Source organism: Nomascus leucogenys, chromosome 10 (assembly GCF_006542625.1).
Source record: "Nomascus leucogenys isolate Asia chromosome 10, Asia_NLE_v1, whole genome shotgun sequence".
Taxonomy (NCBI): Eukaryota; Metazoa; Chordata; class Mammalia; order Primates; family Hylobatidae; genus Nomascus; species Nomascus leucogenys.
Window position 1 is genome coordinate 65081599 of NC_044390.1, and position 24754 is coordinate 65106352.

General features: G+C 47.5%; 1 protein-coding gene across 2 annotated transcripts; it reads right to left on the bottom strand.

Annotated features, from left to right (window-relative positions):
* Positions 1–24363, bottom strand: KLK4 (kallikrein related peptidase 4). 2 transcript variants are annotated; one of them, XM_030821166.1, is made up of 7 exons: positions 24303–24363; positions 22882–23044; positions 22186–22436; positions 21966–22102; positions 21115–21258; positions 5490–5645; positions 1–589 (listed from the first exon to the last, which is right to left on the bottom strand). In XM_030821166.1, exons 1-6 carry the CDS (start codon positions 24361–24363, stop codon positions 5637–5639), a joined length of 765 nt encoding a protein of 254 aa, XP_030677026.1. In that variant the 3' UTR covers positions 1–589; positions 5490–5636. The 2 variants fall into 2 exon arrangements, with proteins under 2 accessions (XP_030677026.1, XP_030677025.1); XM_030821165.1 differs by lacking the exons at positions 1–589; positions 5490–5645 and having other exon boundaries at positions 21007–21258.
* Positions 24364–24754: the final 391 nt, after the last annotated feature.

Here is a 24754-nt window from a genome sequence, read left to right on the forward strand (position 1 = left end):
TTAACATCACAGCTTCTGTTTATTAAGCACCTAATGTGTTACAACTGCACAGATCCCGTTGAACCATGGGCCCTCTCCCTCACTTCCCCAAGGAGGCAGCATGCAGGAGCTCAACCAGGCAGAGAACCCAGGAGTCCTGAGGTGATTGCATGAATGGACAGCATACACTAGATGAAGAAATGCTAGACCTGCCCTTGTGTACTGAGCACGAGGGATTTAAAGGCTTTGGGTAATGGGAACACGATCATGCATTCATCATTATGACCTGCACACCCACCCTGGGAGGCTCCAGAGGGCGCACCTTTCACTACAACAGGAGAAATGAATTTGTGAGGGGAGTACCAGCAACCTTGAAGAGCTCTGTGATCCCTCTTCTCTGTAGGTCAGAAATTATGTGGAAATGGCTGACACTGAAGTAGGAAATCTCAATTCGGTGAGGATAATTGGATACCAAGATGGTTGGGGCCAAGTGATGCTAATTTCACCAAAACATGGGCATGGTTAGTACAATAGACAGCATAGTCAACCCAGTAATCATGATAGTCTGACTTCATAGATCTATGGTGCTGGCTAGTTGATCACAGTGTTCCTGGAAGAGAAATAGATTGGAAAAGACTAAATTATTTCTATGTAATCAGAAGAATTCCTGGGTCCAGTGAACAGAAGTATAATTTGAATCATAAAAGCAAAGAATCCTGGCCTATCGTTCAATTCATAAACTTGAGTCAGTTATCAGATGTTTTGGAGATTATTGGACACTGGTTCTTAACCGACACTAATTACAAGAGACCCAAAACACCACTGTAGTCCAACAATCAGTGTAGTGCCTGGTGGAGGTCAGGAGTTGTGGCTGAAGCCCATCTCACAGTGGGTCCCGTGGGTCTCTGAACCTACCCTTTGGGTATTTCACCAATTGCAGAATAATGCATAACTGGGACAGGCATACTGAGAAAGTGACAGAATTTCCACATGGGCTTCCAGACTTGTGGATGAGGGATGTTACACCAGACAAGTCCAGGTGGAAGTCACTAGGACTTAGCCCCACCTAGGGAAATCACAAACTAAAAGCAAGACTGCATTCCTGCAGGGATTACGGAGGTTGGTGACACTGTCAATGACTGAAGGACGCAGCGGTGGTGGTTCCCATTACATCCACATCCAGTTCACCTATTGGCCCATGCTGAAAACAGACAGATCTTCAGGGATGATAGTGGGTTATCCTAAGTATAACCAGGCAGTGAATTTCATTACAGCTCTTCATGTGGCTTCATTGTTTGAGTAAATAACACATCTCCTGGTACCTCATATGCAGCTATTGACCTGGTTAGTGTTTTGTTTCCACCTCAATATCTGTTAATAAAGGCAACGAGCAGCAGTTCGTTTTCAACTGGCAAGGCTTTATTATCAATCAATATCCTCTTAGTTCCTCAGTGACGATGCATCCACTATCGTTTCTGATCTTACTAACATGTATCTTCTGGTTTTTTGGTCTTTGTTATCCTGGCTAGAGAATTATCAATTTTATTGATCTTTTAAAATAAACAGTTGTTTTAGTTGATTTTCTCTATAGGTTACTTGCTTTTAATTTCACCAATTTCTGCCATAATTTTTATTATTTATTTTCTTAGGTTTGCTTTAGGCTTAAATTGCTCTCTGAGTCCATGGGAGGTTGGACTGGAAGCTGGGATTCAGAGTGGGAGGCTGGGAGTGGGTCCAGATAGAGGGTGTGGCTGGAGGCGAGTTCTTTGGGGCTGGAGAAGATCTAGGGGCTAGGGGATGTGGCTAGCGTCTGATGGGCTGTGGGGCACCCAGGGGTCTGACCTGGTGTCTGAGGGAACAATAGATCATCTGGAGATGTGAGATATGAAAATAAAGAGGAAGAATATGTTGGGCAGGAGAAAACACAAGGGTGGTAAAAGGAAGTTTTTTTACATAGCTGTTGGGATGAATTTGTGTCTGGAGAGATTCAGGTGGGGCCAGGAAGGTTCAGCTTCGTCCTGGTTTACACTCCCCACAAAGGAGGGATCAGGGGTTACACCAAGCCCCGGTCCTTCCTTTATCATGTGGCTGCACCCAGCTGAATCCCGTCCTATCTCCATCTCCAGCTGTCCAGGTGCAACTTCAGTGCCCACGTGTTTGTCAAGAACTCTAAGGGGCTGACATTTTATCAACTTAGAAACAAAAAAGTTGGCCTGCCACACCTTCATGGGTATTGGCAGAACACACCAGAACTTGGTCAGAGACAAAGGACTTGATTACTTGGCACAGCAGGCAGCGTGAGGTTCATGTTCATATGGGTCCACCTTGCCCAAGTCCTATAGGATGACCAGAGCAGTCCAGGTGGATTTTGCGCTCAAAGTGGTTTATGCCACTGCAGGGGATACTGAGTTTCAGAATCCTCAGTCTTATAAGGGGGCACTAGCAAACCTGCCCAGTATTTGCCTTTTGCTTTTTGAAGAGACAATGTCTCACTCTCTTGCCCAGGTTGGAAGGGAGTGGTGGGATCATAGTCCACTGCAGCCTCAAACTCCTAGACTCAAGCAGTTCTCCCACCTCAGCCTTATGCGTAGCTGGGACTACAGGCTTGCACCATCACACCTGGCTAATGTATGTATGTATGCATGTACGTACTTATTTTGTAGAGAGGGAGTCTTGCATTGATGCCTAAGCTGGTCTTGAACTCCTGACTTCCAGCGATCCTCCCGCCTCAGCCTTGAATCTTTGTCTTTGGTGGAGACATTATCTTTATTACCCTGAACCACAAACAGAATTGCTGCACAGGGGCATATTATATTTATTGTCCTGGGCAGTAAACTAGTCCATTCTGGGAAGACATTATTTTTATTATCCTGGACAGTCAACAAACCTGCTCTGATGGAGATACCATCTTGAAAGACTGCTCGTTAGCCAGACACCCTTGATAGATATTATCGAGTAAAATGGTGTTAGTACCTTTGCTCAAAAGACGTATAGAAATGTAAGAAACTTGTGGAAATTTGTCACTCACTACTCAGCTCCTGGCCTCCACCCTTCTCTGCTGGAGAGCCCCCCGCTTTCTTCCCTTCCACCTCTCATTCACTGCATGTTCCCCCAGTTCTCCCAGTGTTCTGGGCCCCGTTTATGCCCATGGTAGATATAACAACGGTAATTCAATCTGGATGAGCAAACCCTGCCCTACTCTTCGGTGCATATGTGTGTGTGACTTTGACTTTGAAGGTCCTTTGACTTTGAAATGTCTCTGTTTGGTATCTGTGCATAGTGCAGCTCCGTGTGTGTGTGTACATGGGTGGCGGGAGTGTGGGACTCTGCCTGTCCATTACCTGCCCATATGTGTGCATTTGTCCCCAAATGCAAAACCCGATGAGTCACCTTCAACACCAAGTATCTCTGATGTGGGCACTGATCCAGAGGTAGATTATTTCTTGTCCTGGCTACCTGTGTCTCTAGCTACGCCTTTGAGTTTGAACGGCCAACCCTGTGTCTGGGTGCTGCCCTGGCATCTGCTCTAGTGGGTCCATATCCGAATGCTTGGCCTCTGGGTCTGTGCCTGCAACTTTGAATCACCGCTCACTGGCTTCTGCATGAATCGCAGTGTTGACCTTGACTCTCATATCCGGTCCTGTGATTATGTCTGAATTACTTTGACCATATTTGGTTCTCAAATCTGAATATCCACAGATGCTACGTATCTCCCACCCATCTAACCTTTACAGCAACCTCCAATTTACAGATGAAATGGAGGCACAGTGAGATCAAAGAATTTTCTCAAAGTCTCAAAGCTGATATTTTTAATGCAGGTGGTCAGACTCTAGATATAATCACCACACTCATGCTTGTGAGTCAGTGTCTGGGACTCTGAGTGCATATCCCTGTCTCCTCCCTTTGTAATCTTATTAAGGACCCAAACTTGTACGTCCAGACCCTGTGTGCAAGTGTGTACCCATGTGACCTCGCACACCCAGAGCCACACTGGAGGTTATGAATTTAGGTTTGAGTTCTTATGTCCAAATCTGTGTCTATGAATGTATGTGTGTGTGTGTGTGTGTGTGTGTGCTTACACCCATGCCTGTCCATATTTATATGCACATGTGATCACTTGGGCTGTTATTACATAAGCCACATGTACATGCATATGAATTTCTGCTTAAAGCACACTGTCTACCTATGTATCCAAGCCTGGAAACCACCTTGTGTCTGTATGTATGTCCATGAGCTTGTGTGGTCACATATGTGTCCTTCCCTGGCATGCTGAGTTTGGCTTAGATCTCCAGATTCTGAGGCCAAGAATTCTACCATACAAATTGAATGGACATGTCTGTTTGAGGTCTCTGACATATCAAAGCAACCATCTGTCTAAGCCTGTATCCAGTGAACCTGTCTCCATCTCCAATCACAAGGGGATTTTGCTCTCTGGTCCTTCATTTCCCTTCTGTCTGTCTCTCTCTGTCTCTTGGGAAACTATTGCCTGTGGGGTAGGAGATGAAGGGAGAAGTTCTGGAAAAACAGGCTGCAGCTGTAAAACCTAAAGAGAAGAGAGTGCTTTAAAAATAAGAGAGGCTGGGCACAATGGCTCACTCCTGTAATCCCGTGATTTTGGGAGGCCGAGGCAGGCAGATCACGAGGTCAGGAGATCGAGACCATCCTGGCTAACGTGGTGAAACCCGGTCTGTACTAAAAAAAAAAAAAAATACAAAACATTAGCTGGGTGTGGTGGCATGCACCTGTAGTCCCAGCTACTCGGGAGGCTGAGGCAGGAGAATCGCTTGAACCTGGGAGGCAGAGGTTGTAGTGAGCCAAGATCGCGCCACTGCACTCCAGCCTGGGTGACAGAGCAAGACTCCATCTCAAAAACAAAACAAAACAAAACAAAAAAGCAAAGAAAAATAACCCCCAAAAACCCAGAGACTTCTGGAGAAATTGTGGGGAAAGCATATGTGAATGGTTTTCACATATGTAGGTACTGTAGGGCACTGGGAAGGGTGGCCATATAGGAAAAAGTCTCTGTTCTCAGGGATCCTCTATTCCCTCCCGCAGATGCTCAGGATGGCCATGGGGAGGTGTGGGGAGGGGTGAGACAGAGACTCAAAAGACACACACACAGAGAGAGAGAGAGAGAGAGAGAGAGGCAGAGAGATGGGGACTGAGACACACAGTGACAGAGATGGCCAAGAGAGATGCAGAGAAAAACAGAGACAGGGAGACACAGAGACAAGGCGACAGAGGAGACAGCGGGAGATCAAGACCAAAACACAGCCACACAGAGATGCAGCAGAGCCATATACCAAGAGACACAGAGAGACCAGATGGACAGAGATATGGTGAGAGACCGAGGCAGCCCCGAGGAAGATGGTCCCCACTGCGTGTTCATGCAACCTGAACCAGAACCTTCCCTGTCTCCCTCTGTCCCTAGCCTCATCTGAGGGGAAATGCCCAGCTGTTATTCCTGTGGGGCACAGACACCCCTCCCCAGACCCCAGGTCCCCACTCACCCAGTGATGCAGTGAGCAGTAGTGAGCACCCAGTGAGGGTGCACCAGGACGTCCCTGCATTGGAAGTTGCTGAAATGGTACAACCCTGCTAGGGTTGGGAATGCTTCTCACACCCCCAGCCTCCCACATTCTGGGACTGGATGGCAATCACAGCATCTGCAGAGGGAGTGCTGGGTGAGGGAGGGCAGGCTTGGCAGGAGAGGCCAGGGACTGGGCTAAGAGAGGGAGCTGGGCTGTGGGTTTGAAGGGACATGGGGGCAGAGGACTGGGGCTGGGGATCCAGGGACACAGAAGGGCCTGAGATTCTGGACCATTCCTTGGGGTCATGGGTTGGTGGCTGTTTGGCTGTTCCTGGTGGGGAGACTTTGCTCTGAGAGCAGGGCAAACCCCAGGGATTAGGGTAGGAGACATGAGACATTGTCTGGAGCAGGCATTGGGTTGGGAGCAAAGTATGTGGGGTGACTTGGGGTATTGTCTAGGAGGCTGTGGTGGGGAGGTAAAGGATAGAGCGCTTGTAGGTTTATGAGCTTCTTGAGTCTGGGATGTCCTGCCCCTATGGACAGGGGACATTTTCCCAAGTTAGCAGTTTTTTCAGCCAAACTACCTAATCTGATGCTATACCCAGATCAGGGTGGCAGGAGAGGAGTCAGGAATGGGAACCTAGGGACAGATACCTGATCCAGTCCCTGAGGCTTCTCCCCTTCTTGGTCAGCACTCTCTGAAGACAGTGGGTCTCTTCTCTACTGGTTTCATGTCTCTGCCATTAGCTCAGATTCCATCATCTTGTCCTCGTCTTTCTGTCTCCATCTCCGTCTGTCTCTTTGCATGTGTATATTTGTGTGTGTGCATCTTATTTTTTTTCTGTTTCTCTAAAAAAAATCCTGTCTGAGACAAACTTTACTAGTTCTTCTAGAGGAAGGAAGTCTTAAGGATGAGCTTTCTGAATTAGTTCTGGCATTTCTAGTTTTTGGAATTGGTTCTGTAAAGCGAATAGATTTAAAGGCACCAATAACTCTATTTTCAGTAATACAAAGAGAAATAAAAGTCCATGGTGTGATGTGGCAATAGAGATATGCAAAATATCACCACTGGATATTCCTAATCAAATAAAGGAGCAATGGCCAGGGTGATCATGTATATGATACTTCAGAATATTTTTTAAAGTAACAAGCATAATGAAATTGGATGATTGCTTCTAGTTGTGTTGGCAAAAGTGGAAAAAGAAAAGAATGAGCACAGGACTTTAAATTTCCAGATCTCAGACTGAAGAAATAATCTAAAGTTGCTATGTCTATGACTATGTTGAAAGAAACCTTTATCTCCTGTAGCCACAGAGCTGAGATTTCTGAAAACTAAACCTAGAATCTTATTGTGTGAGTGGCTAAATTACAGTGCTAATTAAATCCTCAGCATACATGCTGTCTGCCATTAAAGTGAAGGCATAATTGAAAGGGTAGGGATCCCAAAAGTTGGAATGAAGACACACGGGAAGACTGATTATGGTCAGGAGGCTGGGGAAAGGGTCTAGTTAGAGGATGTGGCCTGAGGCTTAAAAATGAAGATCCAGGGGGCAGACAGAATGTGGCCAGTGTCTGGCAGGATGTGGGGCACTTGGCATCTATCCTGGTGCCTGAGGAAGCAGTGAACTCTCCCAAGAGGGAGAACCCAAGAGGAAGAGCATGTTGGGGAGGAGGAGAGACAAATGGCAGAAGGAAATTTATTATGCCAAAGGTGGGATGAATTTGTGTCTGGAAGGATCCAGGTAGAGCCAAGAAGGTTCAGCTTCAGCTTGGCTTACACTGCCCCCAGAAAAGTTCAACTCAGCCTTGTTCCCTCTTCTGTCATTTGGCTGTGCCCAGCTGGGGCCGCCTCCTAACTCCAAGGGCCAAGAAGGTTCAACTTCAGCTTGGCTTACACTGCCCTCAGAAAAGTTCACCCTAGCCTTGGTCCCTCTTCTGTCGTGCGGCTGTGCCCAGTTGGGGCCCCTCCTACCTCCCACCCTTCCACCTCCAGCTGGACAGGTGCAGCCTTAGTGCCCCAACTGTTTGTCAAAAATTCTGAAGGGGCTGATATTTTGCCAACTGGCAAACAAATAAGTTAGCCTGCCACAGTTTTATGGATACTGGCAGAACACACTGGATTCTGGATCAAAGGCAAAGGACTTTATTACTCACAGCACAGAAGGTAGCATGAGCTTTGTGTTCACATCAGTTCACCTTGACCCTAAGTCCCACAGGAATGATCAGAGAAGTTTAGGAGGATCCTGTGCACATGGTGCTTTGACCCACAGCTGAGAAACCTGAGCTTAGAAATCCTGAATCTTATGAGGGGACTATTAATATTTGTCCGAGAGGGAGACACATTCTTTGTTATCCCGACCACAAACAGACCTGCTTTGGAGGAACATACTATATTTATTGTACCGAGCACTAAACAAATCTGCATTAAGGGACACATTATTTTATTTTATTTTATTTTATTTTATTTTGAGATGGAGTCTTGCTCTGTCACCCAGCCTGGAGTGCAGTGGCGCGATCTCGGCTCACTGCAAGCTCCGCCTCCCGGGTTCACACCATTCTCCTGCCTCAGCCTCCCGAGTAGCTGGGACTACAGGCGCCCACCACCACGCCCGGCTAAATTTTTTTTGTATCTTTAGTAGAGACGGGGTTTCACCATGTTAGCCAGGATGGTCTTGATCTCCTGACCTCGTGATCCACCCACCTTGGCCTCTCAAAGTGCTGGGATTACAGGTGTGAGCCACCGTGCCCAGCCTGGGACACATTATTACACTGGTCGGTAAGCAAAGCTGTTTTGTTGAAAATACCATTTGCAAGATGGCTTGCTAGCCAAACATCCTTGATAGTCCAAAGCAATTTTTTTTTTTTTTTTTGCTTTGAAGACATGTAGAAACATGAGAGGTCCATGGAGAATTCTCTCTCAAAATCATAATTTAAATTCTCTAACCTTCCCTGCAAAACAAACTTATACTTTCTTCCTTATACCCCTTGTCTGCCACATCTGTTACCCCAGCCTCACCAGTGTTCCAGGCCCAGTGCCCAATGATGGCAGGAAAAATATGGCGATCTGATCTGGATGTGCCCTATTGTTGCTGTTTGTTTATGTGTGGATTTGACTTTGGGGGGATGTATCCACATTTCCCAGTGTAGAGGTTCATGGTCTTCTGACTGTGAAAAGTCCTTGTTTGGTACTTGTGTGTAGTGCAGTTCTGTGTGCGTGTGTGTGTGTGTATGTGTGTGTGTGTATGTGCATGCACATGTGTATGTGGTAGGTGTGCAAGGCCCTATTGTCCACTACCTGCCCACACATGTGAGCCATGTCCCCATATGGGAAAACTGATGAGTAACCTTCAACACCAATTGTCTGACTTGGGGGATGATCTAGAGATGGATAAATCTTTCTTGTCCCAGCTGCCTGTGTCTCCAGAATATGTCTTTCCCCATAAATGCCCAACTCTGTGTCTGGGAGTTGCCAGGAATCTAACCTATAAGCCTGTATATGAATGTCTGGCCCTTGGGGTTGGTGTCTGCAACTTTGGATCACCACTAAGTGGCTTTATGGATGAGTCACAGTATTAGCCTTGACTAACTTTATTTGGGTCTGCACATATGTCTGATTTTGGCCATATTTGTTTTCACATGTATGTACCATACATACATGTATGTACATACATCCACATGTATGTACCATAACTAAGTCATGTGTCCTTGATCAAAATAACTGATATTTATTACTATGCATTACAGCTACTGTGTGCCAGGCATTATCATGCACACCCACACACACGCATATACACAAAGACACATTTTTCTATTTAAGTCTTAGGAAAACCCCCAGGAACAAATGAGGAAATGGAAAGACACTGAGGTCAAACAATTTTCTCAAAGATTCAGAACTAATATGTTTGATCCCAGATGGTCATACTTTTGGATACAACCACCATACTATAGACCCATGTCTGTGAATTGCTTTTGGGGGGGCTACTCAGGATATGTCCCCTCAAAGTCAAACCCAACACTGCATATCAGTGCCTCTCTCCTGTGTACCTTTACTAAGGCCCCCACCTTGTACGTTCCGACCTTGTGTGCAAGTGTGTGCATCCTGGAACATGGGATATCCAGACCTACAGTGGAGTGTAGATTTTGGTCCAAGCTTCTATGTCCAAAGCTGTGTGTGTGTGTGTGTGTGTGTGTATGTGTGTGTGTGTGTGTGTGTGTATGCATACATACACCTATGTGTTTTTTTTTTTTTTTTGAGACAGAGTTTCGCTCTTGTTGCCCAGGCTGAAGTGCAATAGCATGATCTTGGCTCAAGTCAACCTCTGCCTCCCAGGTTCAAGCTATTCTCCTGCGTCAGCCTCCTGAGTAGCTGGGATTACAGGCATGTGCCACCATGCCAGGCTAATTTCGTATTTTTAGTAGAGACAGGGTTTCTCCATGTTTGTCAGGCTGGTCTTGAACTCCCAACCTCAGGTGATCTGCCCAGCTTTGGCCTCCCAAAGTACTGGGATTACAGGCGTGAGCCACTGTGCCCAGCCACACCCATGTCTTAACTGTCCACACTTACATATAAACATCGATGTCCATACATTGATCCTCGAAGCTGAGACCTATGTATATGTTACGTGAAGGTAAGCTGTAAGTGCTGTACCTACCAATGCCTAAGTTTGAAAGTCTGTTTGTGCATATATGTAGGTCCACAATCTAGTATGGCCACATCTGTGCCCTTGTTGCCCTTGTATGACCCTGAGTTTGGCCGAGATGCCCAAACTCTGGGACCAAATTTGTGTGTCATACATACTGAGTGTCACATCCATTTAATATCTGTGACAGATGAATGACCCTGAATGACTGGCTCCAAGTGACACCTGTCCGAACGCACTGTATCCAGTGACCTTATCTTCATTCCCAACCACAGAGAACTTCTTGCCCTCTGGTCTTTTCCCCTTTCTCTCCCTTTTGGGAACCTATAACACATGAAATGGGTGGTGGGAACAAAAGAGGATACAGTTCCAGGGAAAAGAGGCAAAAGTTTTTTTAAAGCTAGAGAGCAAACAGTATTTTAAAAACACATCAGAGACTCCTGGAGAAATTGAGGGGAAGGCATAAGTGAAGGATATGTAGGTAGATAAAGGCACAGTCAGGGAACAGGAGGCGAGAAGGACCCTGTCCTCATGGATCCTCTACTCCCATCCCAGAGGGCTCGGACGGTGACTAGGTCCCGGGAACTGAGGAGTGTGTGCTCTGCTCCCAATCTTGGCAAGTGATTCTCTTTGAATGTGGACATTTTAACTGTGGTCCTTCCTGCACTGTCCCCCGCTGTGAGGTGTCTGAGGCCCACTACCAATCCTAGTAAGAAGGCAGGGGTCAGGGTCCTGAAAAATGTGGCTGGGAGTAGGAACCCATGGGTTCTGTACCTGGAGTTGGAGAAGGCAGAAAGCCAGGAATCCAAGGTCTTGGAGAAGGAAAATGTTGGGACTATGGACCCCTGTATTTTAATGGGTGGGGGAGAGAGTCCTTGACACCTCTGAGGATAAAACTACTGGAGCTTGGGGACTACAGCCCAATGGAAGGTGTGGGTTGCATTGAGGGGTGTGATGGTTAATATCAAGCATCAACTTGAGGGGAATGAAGGATGGAAGTACTGTTCCCCGGGGGGGTCTGTGAGGGTGCTGCCCGAGGAGATTAACATTTTACTCAGGGGACTGGGAAAGGCAGACCCTCCCTCAATCTGGGTGGGCACCATCTAATCAGCTGCCAGTGTGGCCAGAATAAAAGCAGACAGAAGAACGTGGAAAGACTAGACTGGTTTAGCCTCCCAGCTTACATCTTTTTCCCGTGCTGGATGCCTCCTGACCTCAACATTGGCCTTCAAGTTCTTCAGCTTTGGGACTTGGACTGGCATCCTTGCTCCTCAGCCTGCCAACAGCCTATTGTGAGACCTCACCTTGTGATCATGTGAGTCACTTCTCCTTAATAAACTCCCCTTTATATATACATCGATCCTATGAGTTCCGCCCCTCTAGAGAACCCTAATACAGAGGGGAAAACATGGGCAGGGTATCCAGGTCTGCTTTTTGGGCTGGGGCATGATGAGGCTAAAGGACATGTCAGTTCTTTTTTTTTTGAGAGGAGTCTTGCTCTGTCGCCCAGGCTGGAGTGCAGTGGCGCGATCTCGGCTCACTGCAAGCTCCGCCTCCTGGGTTCACGCCATTCTCCTGCCTCAGCCTCCCAAGTAGCTGGGACTACAGGTGCCTGCCACCATGCCCGGCTAATTTTTTGTATTTTTAGTAGAGACGGGGTTTCACTGTGTTAGCCAGGATGGTCTCGATCTCCTGACCTTGTGATCTGCCCGCCTTGGCCTCCTAAAGTGCTGGGATTGCAGGCTTGAGCCACCGTGCCCAGCCAGGACATGTCAGTTCTAAACCCCAGGCCCCTGGTCTGTCCCTCTGACACCTCCTCCTACACCATCCGCAGACACACAATTTCTTTTCTTTTCTTGTTTTTTTGTTGTTGTTGTTGTTGTTTTTTTTTTTTTTTTGAGATGGAGTCTCGCTCTGTCACCCAGGCTGGAGTGCAGTGGTGCAATCCTGGCTCACTGCACTTCCACCTCCTGGGTTCAAGCGATTCTCCTGCCTCAGCCTCCTGAGTAGCTGGGACTACAGGTGTGTGCCACCATGCCCAGCTAATTTTTTGTATTTTTAGTAGAGACAGGGTTTCACTGTGTTAGCCAGGATTGTCTTGCTCTCCTGACCTCATGATCTACCCACCTTGGCCTCCCAAAGTGCTGGGATTACAGGGTCTCCCAGCTAATAAATGACAGGGCAGGGCTTTGAACCCAGGCAGGGCAGCTCCACAGCCTATTTCCTTAACCACTGTCCCATAGGGCCTCCCAAGGCCGCAGTGGGCAGGGCATGACTAAACATGCAGCTACACGTCAGAACCCTGGAGTCAGGCTCAGGGACACAGGACCAGGTGACAGGCACAGGGCACAACCTCCCATGTGACATCACACTCGGCTACACACACTCTTGCAAAGCTGCAGGGTGACTCATACAATGTGGTCACACCATGACACACACAGCACATGACACTGAACCAGATAGGTACAACCACAAAGATTCCATCACATGGTAAATTATAGTGATATCATAATCCAGAAACAGCCTTGGATGAATGGAAATGCCTGTTCACCCTAATACACAAAAATCACACAAGTACAGCCACAGAAGCACCCCCATACACACGTCATACGGGCATGCAAACTTAGTAGCAACCCTGTCTGCTTGAAGATGGTGACACTTTGGGACATACACATCACACACGCAGAGCCATGGACCAAATTGTGTCCCTCCCTCTCCAGACTTTTATGTTAAAGTGCTAAGCCCCAAGATAGTAGCATTTGGAGCTGGGACCCTTGGGAGGTGAGGAGAGTTAGCTGAGGCTGTGAGGACGGGGCCTTCATGGTGAAATTAAGTGCCCTAATGTGAAGAGGAAAAGCGGGAGAGAGAATTGATACCTGCTAAACCTCAGACTTGGACTTCCCAGCCTCCAGAACGGTGAGAAATAAATTTCCATTGTGGAAGCCACCTGTCTGTGGTATGTTGTTATAGGAGCCAGAGCAGACTAAGACACACACACTTACACCCCTCTCCCACCACACACACACAACACACACCTGTGACATTGTGCACGACGTATCCCAGGTGCCTGGTGCAGGCGGTTTCTGCTGTGATCATCGGGTTGGCACCTGGTGGGGAGGGGATTCTGGGATTCTTTAGCCGTCTCCCTTCCCCACCCTCCCACGGAATCTCTGGGCAGCAGTAGCAGCCATAAGGGATCCTCTCCACCTTAGGCGGTGAGACCCTGAAACCATAACCTAGGGCAGAGTTTCTCAACCTGGCCGCTACTGACACTTCGGATTGAATCATTCTTTGCTGTGGGCACTGCCCTGTGTGCTGTAGGATATTACACAGCATCCCTGCCCTCTGCCCACTAGATGCCAGTAGCACCCTCCTTGCCAAATCATAGCAACCAAAAATGTCCCACTGTCCTGTGGTCTCTGGGAGAAGTCAGTGTTAGCAACATCTGGAATGAGAAGGAGTGATGGGGAGCTGGAGAGATGGGAACTCAGAGTGCGAGAAAGGCAAAGAAAGTCAGTGACAGAGACAGAGGAAGTTAGATAGGGATAGAGACACAGGGACACTGATACAGAGACACCAAGACGGAGGCTGGGGGAGACAGAGTCAGAAAGCTAGGATGGGGAAGATGGAAACACAGGCACAAAGAGTTCTCAGGGTAAGTGAGTCCGAAAGGTACGGAGACGGAAATACCGGTGTTGACAGCAGACACAGCGTACAGCCTCTGTGCCCAGGCGTTGTTCTAAGCACTTGACATGCAGTAATTCACTTTCATAGGAACCTTACCTGGAAGATTGGATTATTAGCCCCATTTCACAGAGTTAAGAAACAGAGAGGTTAAGTAACTTGCTGAAGGTCACACAGCCATTGGCGGTTTAGTCCATTTTTACTGCTGAATAGGATTCCATTGTATGGATGCACCACAGTTTATTTGTCCACTCACCAGTTTATGGAATATCTGTCACTGCTTGAACACTGCAAACTTCCCTCTCCTCAATCTTCCTTATTATTTAACTTATTGTGTATGATTTGTATGAATTTAAAATATTATACTGACACATATAAATATATATCTAATTCATTATTTATTTTACTGGATTTATTTTCTATTGTTTGTATCTCTCAGCTACAACAAGGACAAGAATCTTTGCCAGTTTTGTTCACTGGTCTATCCAAAGCCCCTAAAACAGTGCCTAGTGCATAGTAGGTACCTGATAAGTCCTTACTGAATAAATGAGAATGAATGGATGGCCACAAACTCTTTCTATCACTATATTTCTCAGTTGAACTTCTCGGTCAGGGTACTGCCTGTCTGGCTGTTTCTGTCTGTCTTTGAGACAGACAACTAACACACACATATTCTCTCTCTCTGTTTATATCTGTCTCTCTGTGGCTGACACTCTCTCCATCACTCTTTCCTGTCTCTTTCAGTAGATCTCTCACTGGAGAGATCTCTGAGTCTCTGGAGGGTGGTTGAGGTCTTGTCAGGGGTCTGGGGTTGGGAATCTAGAGCAGAGGAATGGAGTTTGGAGCCTGGGTCTGAAGTCTGGAGTGAACCTTCAAAATCTCCAGTTTGTGCTGTGGAATCTAGAGCTTGGAATCTGAATTCTGAGATTTTGGGGTTTGGAGTGAAGCATCTGGAATCTAGATGAGACATCAGCAAACTATTTCTGTAAAAGTCCAGGAAGTAATTATGTTAGGCTTTGTGGGCCAGACGGTCTGTGCTGTAATTGCTCATTTCTGCTGTCCCAGCATAAGAGCAGTCATAGACAACACATGAAGGAATTAATGTATGTTCCAACAAAATGTTATTTACAAAAACACACAGCAGCTGGATTTGGCCTGCAGGCATAATTTGTTTACTTCTGATTAAACTGGAACCTGGAAAATGGAATCCAGAAATGGAAGTCTTGGTTCTAGAGTCCAAAGACTGGTCTGATATCTAGAGCTTGGACCACCAGTCTGGTCTCCAGGAAGATGAAGCTCAAAGTCTAGAGTCTGAATTTGGTGACTGAGGTCTTCATTTTGGAGTTAAGATTTTTGTATGTAGATCACAAGAGACTGTCACTTCATTGCAGGACAGTTTAGCCCTGAAATTGGGGTTTAGCCCGGGAGGGTTCTTGGCTTCACCCAGGAAAGGATTCAAGGGTGCTGGTGGTGTGAGACAGCAGTCTTCGTTGAATGGTAGCTGAGACTATGGTAGCTGAGTAGCTGAGGCTATAGGTGCACACCACCACACCCAGCTAATTAAAAAAAAATTGTAGAGATGAAGCCTTGCTATATTGCCCAGGCTGGTCTCAAACTCCTGGCTTCAAGCAATCCTCTTGCCTCAGCCTCCAAAGTGCTGCAATACCTGGTGCCCGTGAATTTTTTTTTTTTTTTTTTTTGAGACGAAGTCTTACTCTGTTGCCCAGGCTGGAGTGCAGTGGTGCCATCTTGGCTCACTGCAACCTCCACTTCCTGGGTTCAAGTATTCTCCTGCCTCAGCCTCTCTAGTAGCTGGGATTACAGGCACATGCCACCAGGCCTGGCTAATTTTTGTTTTTTTTTTAATAGAGACAGGATTTTGCCGTGTTAGCCAGACTGGTCTCGAACTCCTGACCTCAGGTGATCTGCCCACCTCGGCCTCCCAAAATGGGCTAGGTTTAGATTTCTATATGTAGAAATTGTACAAATAGGTTAATAGTGTTATGAAAATTTATATCCTCATTCTTTTTTGTTGTGGTAAAGTACACAAAATATAAAATTTACAATTAGTGGCATTACCAGTATTAATCCAGAACATTTTTATTACCCCAAAAGGAAGCCTTGTACACATTAGCAATCACTGCCCACCCCCCCGGCCCCCAGCTCCTGGCAATTACTAATCTGCTTTCTGTCTCTATGGATTTGCCTATTCTATATTTCATATACATGGAAGCATAATTCAGCCACAAAAGATTGAATGGAATAATTCAGCCTTTTGTGGCTGAATTATTTCACTTAGCATCATGTTTTCAAAGTTCATCCATGTTTAGTATTTCATTCCTTTTTGTGACTGAATATTCATTGTATGACTATGCCACAAATTACTTATCCAATTTACTAGTTTTACCTGTTGGATTAATTGTTTCCAGTTACATGCTGTTATAAAAAAAAAATTTCCATGAACATATATACAGGCGCACATATATACAGTCTAAATCATTATATATATATATTATATATATTGCAGATATGCATAAGTTTCTTTAGTGCGTATACTCGGGAGTGAAATTTCTGGGCATTAGATATGCACATTTTGGCCAGGTGCGGTGTCTCATGCCTATAATCCTAGCACTTTGGGTGGCCGAGGCGAGCAAATCACCTGAGATCAGGAGTTCAAGGCCAGCCTGGCCAACATGGTGAAACCCTGTCTCTATTAAAAATACAAAAAATTAGCCGGGCGTGGTGGCAGATGCCTGTAACCCCAGCTACTCAGGAGGCTGAGGCACGAGAATCACTTGAACCAGGGAGGCAGAGGCTGCAGTGAGCCGAGACAGTGCAACTGCACTCCAGCCTGGGCAACAAGAGCAAAATTCCATCTCAAAAAAAAAAAAAGATATGCATCTTTACCGTTTCTACTTGAGGTCATGGAAATATCCTCCTAAATTATGTCCTAAAAGTTACATTGTTTTGCCTTAATCAGGTCTAATCTGCATGGAAATGATTTCCGTGTGTGGTGTAAGGTAGGAGTTCAATGCCATTTTTTTTCCATACGGATACCCGATTTTCCCAGCAATACTTACTGAAAAGGCATTTTCTCCACTGCTTTGCAGTGTCATTTCTGTTTCATATAAAGTGCCTATAAATGCATAGGTCTGCTTCCGGCTCTGGGTTCTATTCTATTGGTACGTTTGTCTATGCCTGTGCTAATATCACACTTCTTATAATAAGTTACAAGTAGAAAAGGCTACCCGCCTTGCTTTTCTTTGGAAGTGTGCTGGCTGACCTTTATCCTTGCCCTTTGTTCTTTTTCATAAATTTTAGAAACAGTCTGTCAGGCTCAAGAAAAATCCTGCTGTGGTTTGGAATACATTGAATTTTAAAATAAATTTGGAGATAATTCTCCTCTTCACAACATTTTCTCCTGCATGCACATGGAACAACATATCTCTCCATTTATTTTGGTCTTTCTCTTCTTTCTCCTCTCCCCTCCCCTCCCCTCCCCTCCCCTCCCCTCCCCTCCCCTTCCCTTCTCTTCTTTCGAGCTGGAGTCTTGCTCTGTTGCCCAGGCTGGAGTGCAGTGGCGCGATCTCAGCTCACTACAACTGTCGCCTCCCGGGTTCAAGGGATTCTCCTTTCTCAGCCTCCCGAGTAGCTGGGATAACAGGCGTGAGGCCGCACCCGGCCTTTGGTCTTCTTTAATATCTCTCTATGGTATTGGATATCTTTGAAGCCTTATTTTTAGGGTCTTCATGGATTTTACATTTTTTGATTTTTAAAAATTTCGTGGCAGTTACATAGGAATGCAGTTTATTTTTTATTGATTTGCTTCCAACAATCTTGCTAAATTATATGATTATTTCTATAATTATTTATTGATTATTTGGGGCTTTCTGCATTCACAATCATGTCAACTAAAATATATATATATATTTTTTTGAGACAGTCTTGCTCTGTTGCCCAGGCTGGAGTGCAATGGTGTGATCTTGGCTCACTGCAACCTCTGCCTCCCAGGTTCATGTGATTCTCCTGCCTCAGCCTCTAGAGTAGCTGGGATTACAGGCATGCACCACCACGCCCAGCTAATTTTTGTATTTTTAGTAGAAATGGGGTTTCACCATGTTGGTCAAGCTGGTCTCAAACTCCTGATCTCATGATCTGCCCACCTCGGCCTCCCAAATGGCTGGGATTACAGGTGTGAGCCACTGCGCCCGGCCAGCTCTTTTTCTTTTATAATTATGTGTTTATGGCTACATGTTTCTCTCCGGGCACTGTAGTAGGCACATACAATACATGTGTATACATCTTGTTTTTTCCTTAGCATTTAATTCCAAATATTTTCTGATTTCCATTATATTTCTTGTTTGAACTGTGTGTTCTTTAGGGGGGTGTTCCTTTAAAATCGAAACACAGAGTCCTAGATGAGATAATTCTGAACTAGCCAGTCAAATACCACATGTTCTGTCTTATAAATGGGAGCTAAACAGTGGGTACAGACAGGCATAGAGTGAAATAATAGACACTGGAGACTCCAAAAGGTGGAAGCATGAGAGGGGTTGAGGCAAAGGAGGAAAAATGACCTGTTGGGCACAGTGCACACTACTTGGGTGATGGGTACAGTAAAAAGCCCAGAGTTCACCACCACACAACATATCCCTGTAAGAAACCTGCACTTGCGGGCCGGGCGCGGTGGCTCACGCCTGTAATCCCAGCACTTTGGGAGGCAGAGGCAGGCAGATCACGAGGTCAGGAGATCGAGACTATCCTGGCTAACATGGTGAAACCCCGTCTCTACTAAAAATACAAAAAATTAGCCGGGCGAGGTGGCAGGAGCCTGTAGTCCCAGCTACTTGGGAGGCTGAGGCAGAAGAATGGCGTGAACCTGGGAGGCAGAGCCTGCAGTGAGCCGAGATCGCGCCACTGCACTCCAGCCTGGGTGACAGAGTGAGACTCCGCCTCAAAATAAATAAATAAATAAAAATAAATAAATAAATAAATAAATAAAACTGCACTTGCACTCCCTAAGACCATTTGAAAACACATGAGGGTTTTCTGGTTATCATGATTTCTAGCTTAATTTCATTGTGGTCAGACAACATACTCTATATATTCCAACTTGGAAATTTGTTGAGACTTGCTTCGTACCTCAGTAACAGGTTCACTTTTGTAAATGCTATGTGTGGTTTTTAAATTGAGGTAAAGGTTTTACTGAGGTATGCACAGTGTGGCATTACAGTTCAATGAGTTTTGGCAAATGCATACACTCACGTAATCCTCACTCCTGTAAAGTTATGGAAAATTCCCATCACCTGAGAACGTTCTTTTATGCTTCTCCCCAGTCTGTTTTTTTTTACTTTTGTTTTTGAGATGGAGTCTCACTCTTTCGCCCAGACTGCTGTGCAGTGGTGTGATCTCGCTCACTGCAACCTCTGCCTCCTGGGTTCAAGCAAGTCTCCTACCTCAGCCTCCAGAGTAGCTGGAATTACAGGTGCCCACCAACACACCCATCTAATTTTTTTTTTTTTTTTTTTTTGAGATAGAGTCTTGCTCTGCCACCCTGGCTGGAGTGCAGTGGCGCGATCTTGGCTCACTGCAACCTCCACCTCCTGAGTTCAAGAGATTCTCCTGCCTCAGCCTCCTGAGTAGCTGGGATTACAGGCACCTGTGACCATGCCTGGCTAATTTTTGTATTTTTAGTAGAGACAGGGTTTCACCATGTTGGCCAGGCTGGTCTTGAACTCCTGACCTCAAGCGATCTGCCCACCTTGTCCTCCCAAAGTGTTGGGATTACAGGTGAGCCACTGCACCTGACCCCAATCTGTTTCTATACATATTCCTCTCTCCCATCCCAGCAACCAGGCAACATTGAATAATTTTGCCTGTTCTAGAATTTCATGTAAATGTGATCATATAGTGTATCATATTTTGTGTCTGGCTTCTTTCACTCAGCATAATGATTTTGAGATGCATGTATGTTGTTGCTTATATCAATAGTTTATTTCTTTCTGGTGCAGAGTAGCAATCCATTGTATGGATATATCACAGTTTGCTTATCCACTCACTTACTGATAGACATTTGCTTCATTTCCAATTTCATTATTATGCATAAAGCTACTATAAACATTCTTAGGGAAGTCTTTTCTATGGCTGTTACATAAACACCTATGAGTAGAATTGCTAGCCATCATGTGGATGTATGCCTGTCTTTCTAAGAATCTGCCAAGCTGTTTTCCAAAATGGTTGTACCATTTTACCCCCTACCCCCAGCAATGTAGGAGAATTACAGCTGCTGTAGATATAACCGAGACTTGATGCTGTTATTCTTTTCAGTTTTAGCCATTCTGGTAGCTGTATGTCTTTTGAAATGATTCTATATTTTTCAGGTACTGGGTGCAACATTCCATATATGACCATTAAATAGAGTATGTTACTCGTATTGTTCAAATTATCTATATACTTATTCAATCTCCCATCTCCTTGCCCCTCAGTTGCCCCATTCTGCCCCTCAAACTTCCCTCTTTCTACTCCTTGGCCTCTGTAGCTGTCACTCATAGTAGCCCTCTCCACAGTTCTCCCCACCAGACTCCAGCTGCAGCAGCCAAGTCCTGAGACAGATGCAAATTAAAAATTCTTGAAATGCAGTTAAGAAGACAAAAATGAATATAGATCAACTAAAGCTGAATAGTTAAACTAAGCAAGAAAATATCTAGTTACCATTTGCTGACTTGACTTTTCAGAAACTGGACAACATCCATGGCACTGGTTTCTCTTAACCACCCAGGGAACGGCCCCTCCCTCTGAAACCCTGTGGCCCTCCGGGTCAAAGCTCCCATTTCCCAGATAGGGAAACTGAGACCCATGGAGGGAAAGCCATTTGCTGGACTCTCTTGAATGGAAGGGGAAGCAAGGAGGACACTACAAACAGAACCTGTGCTTCTCTTAGACTTTATTTCTGGATCTAGGGGAAAGGGACAAAAAATGAAAAACCAACTTTAACACTGGTAAGGTTGGGTCAACGTGCTACAAGGGGGCGCTGTGTACAGGGAGAGTCTAGGTGGCATTGGACCACTTGGTCTGAGGGAGGAGGGGCTGGCGACCTGGACTCCTGGGTCTGAGGGAGGAGGGGCTGGGGGCCTGGACCCTGGGTCTGAGGGAGGAGGGGCTGGGGGCCTGGACTTCTGAGCCTGACGGAGGAGGGGCTGGGCACAGAGATTCCTGAATTCCTTCCGCAGGATGTATTTGGGGGTCAATTTCATGGGTTCCCAGTCCCCATAGTTAACTAGCCTGGACAGTTTTCTCTATCCACTCAGTGAATTTGCAGAGGTTGGTGTAGACACCTGGCACGCCAACTTGGCCACACGGGGCTTTTCCGAAAGACACAAGGCCCTGCAAGTACCCGTTGCAGATCAGTGGTCCCCCAGAGTCACCCTGTCGTGAAGAGAGGGAGAGTCAGAATCCGAAACACAGAGAGGTGGAAACGGATGTGGGATCAGAAAGGAACTAAATGAGACTGAGAAACAAAGACAGAACCATCATCAATAACAACATAACCCAGCAGCATGTCTGTTGGAAGGTCCCATTCCAGATCCCTGACCTCATCTAATCCTGCTTCCCGATGTCCTATGTCCTGAATGCTGGCTGCTTCTCTTGGGCTTATTGTCTGTCTGTTTCTGTTTGTCTGTCTCTCCTTCTTTGTAGCTTAGAAATATCAAAAAATTCCAACAAAGGTATATCATGAATGCATAAAACATATGCATAAATCGACTATTTACGTTATTGGTAAGGCTCCCCATCAACCGTAGCCTATTTCTAGTTTTTGGGGAGTCAAAAATTATATGAGGATTTTCTGTTGGATGGAGGTCACCGCCCCCAGGCCCCGTGCCCTTGGAAGGTCAAGCACATTTCTCTGTGGGCGTGTTTCTGCCTCCCCACGTCTCTATTTCTGTTTCTCTCTTCCTTTGCTTCTCTTCATTCCTATGTTTATTTCTCTGTGTCTCTCAGTTTCTCTCTCTAGTTGTCACTGTCTCCCTGTGTGTCTCTCCATCTCTGCATCTCGCCATGCGGCCTTGTGTGTCTCTGTCTCCCCCTTCTCCACCCTTCCCTGAGTCGCCTGCCCTCCCCTTCCCGTTTCTCACGTTGCAGGAGTCCTTCTGGTCTTGCCCTCCGCCGGCGCAGAACATGCTGGGGTGGTACAGCGGGTCATAGAGCTCACTGCAGAGCTCCTCAGACACCACCGACACGTTCACGCACTGCAGCACGGTGGGCATTCTGCCTGGGACGCAGAGCTCTGGGTCAGCCCCCGCGACTGAGCAGAGGACCCCCTTGAAGAGGGAAGACGCACACCCGTGAGCTCACCGTTTGCCAGCAGACCCCAGCCAGAAACCAGGCAAGAGTTCCCCGCGGTAGGGCACTGCGAAGCAATGCTGATGTTCCGGATGGTGTCAGACTCGGACACGGATTCGTCCAACTTGATGAGCATGAGGTCGTTGGCGAGCAAGGGTCTGTTGTACTCAGGGTGCTGTACGGAGTGGCTGGCCTCCACCATCTGGCTCCCTGGCTCTCGGTCGGCCTCAAGACTGTGCAGGCCCAGCCCGATGGTGTAGGAGCTGAGGGCCACGGAGGGCAGGTCGGTTTTGTGGCAACATCCTATCTGCATTCTCATCTTCAACCCCATTCCCATCCCCATCGCCTAACCCCAACCCCGCCCTCTTCGCTAAACACCCTAAGAACTGCTTAACCATGGTTTCAAATCCTCATTCACAAAAATTCAGGGACAGGAACTTGCCTTAGTTCACTAGAGACACAGCACTGGCCTGAGTTTTCAACTCAGGGCTCTCACTCTTTCCGAAGCAAGGATCCCCCCGCCCGGCCCTTCCCTCTGGGCTCCCCGGATCCAGGCTCATTCCGTCCTCCTCCCAGAGCCTTCACCGCTGTTTCCCCCTGAGCACCCCAGGATGAGCCTGATATTAGGCCCCTGCCTTCAGCCACGGTAACGTCCAGGCCCCGCCCCCGGACCCAGGCCCTGCCCACTCCCCCTACCTCTGCACTCACTTCTGGAAACAGTGTGCGGCTGACAGCACCCACTGCGGATGCACCAGGACGCCCGAGCAGAACAATTCGTCTTCCATGACCAGTGCCACCTGCCAGGGCTGCGAGTGCGGGCTGCAGTCCTCACCGTTTATGATTTGGCTGCCGCTACCAGAGACTAGGGATCCTGAGGGCGGAGTCAGGGCTGGGATCCGGACCAGGAGGCGGGCCCAGGGTTCCTGGGGGTGGGCTTACCGAGCAGGGGCGTGGTCAGAGGTTCAGGAGCAGTCAGGGCTCCTCGGGGCGGAGTCAGGGCTGGGAACGGGCTCAGGAGGCGGGCCCGGGGCTCTTGCGGGAGGGGTTACCGAGCAGGGGCGTGGTCAGGGCTTCAGGAGCAGTCAGCACCCTTGGGGGCCGAGTCAGGGCTGGGGGCTGGCCCAGGGGGCGGACCCAGGGCTCCTGGGGGTGGGGTTATGGTGCAGGGGGCATGATCAGAGCTTCAGGGGCTGGTCCAGGATACAGGCCTAGGGGTCCCAGGGGCGGTGATCACGGTGCAGGAGCCTGGTCAGGGATTCAGGGTAGTCGGGACTCCTGGGAGGAGAGTTAGGGCATGGGGGTGGGCTGAGAAGGCGGGATCAGTGCTCCTAGGGTTGGGGTTACAGCGCAGGGGCTCCATCAAGGCTTCAAGAGCTGGGTTATGGCTAGGGGCAGTCTCAGAAGGTGGGACCAGGGCTCCTGGGGCGGAGTCAGGGCTCTGGGATGGGCTCTGGAGGTGAGACTGGTGCTATCTCAGTGCAAAGCCACGGTCAGGAGGGGTTCAACAGAGGAGTCTAAGCTCATAGCGGTAGGATCGGGTCCTCTGGGGTGAATTAAAGCTCAGGGGGTGGAGTTGTTGCTGGGCGCATTGTTCGGGTCACTTGTCTGCGCAGACTGATGCTCAAAGAGTCGGTCCTGCGCCGAGTCACTCCTATCCTCTCCCATCCTTGCCCACAGTCACACCCAGCCACAAGCCCATTCACACCAAAACACCATTTTATAGTCCTGTGAGGTGAGTTCCTTGGGGATGGGAGAGGGGGATCTCAGGACTGACCCAGGAAGCAGGCACAGATTCCCAGCAATGGATCACTCCCCAGGAAGCACAATCTCCTGCACCCTCGGCTTCCCCTGTCCCCACATCATCATTACACTGTTGTCACTCCACCAGATATTCAGAGGCACAAATTGTCAGAGTCTCACAGGTACAACCACACACCCAGGCACACTGCCACACACAAATTACCGGGATACGAGGAGTTGCAGGGGGACAGCCATGGGGGACAGATAACATGGTACCGTCTCACATTCAGCTTTGCAGTCACAAGCAAGAGGACACTGAGTCATGCCTGAACATTAACAAACACTGTGCCCCCAAGCACAGACAGACATACACACGCATACTCAGATACCTGTGACACCAAGGATGAGGTACCCCAGGAACCGGCCCCAGGGGTTTCCTGCTGTGGCCATCACGTCAGCAGCTGGGGATGAGGAGTGAGACTTAGCTGTGTCTGGGGATCTTCAGCCCAAGTCTCTCCATCCCTCTCTTTGTCCCTTTCTTCCCTCTGGGGTGTTATTAGGTAGAAAAGAGTCTAGACCATCTACCCCCACTCCCATCCATGGACCCAGAACCTAGAGAGACAGATTGAGAGACTGAGAGAGAAAGAGAGAGAGAGAGGGATGGGAAAAGAGAGAAAACTAGGTAGAAAGGAAAGTTTAGAGAAAGCATCCAGCCATCTATGAGTGGGGAGAGATGGTGTCTAGCCACCCATGAACAAGCACGGAGGGAAGACACACAGAGAATCAGAGCCGGAGAGACAGAGTGTTTGAGAGATACCCTCAGAGACAGTCTGAGAGCTAG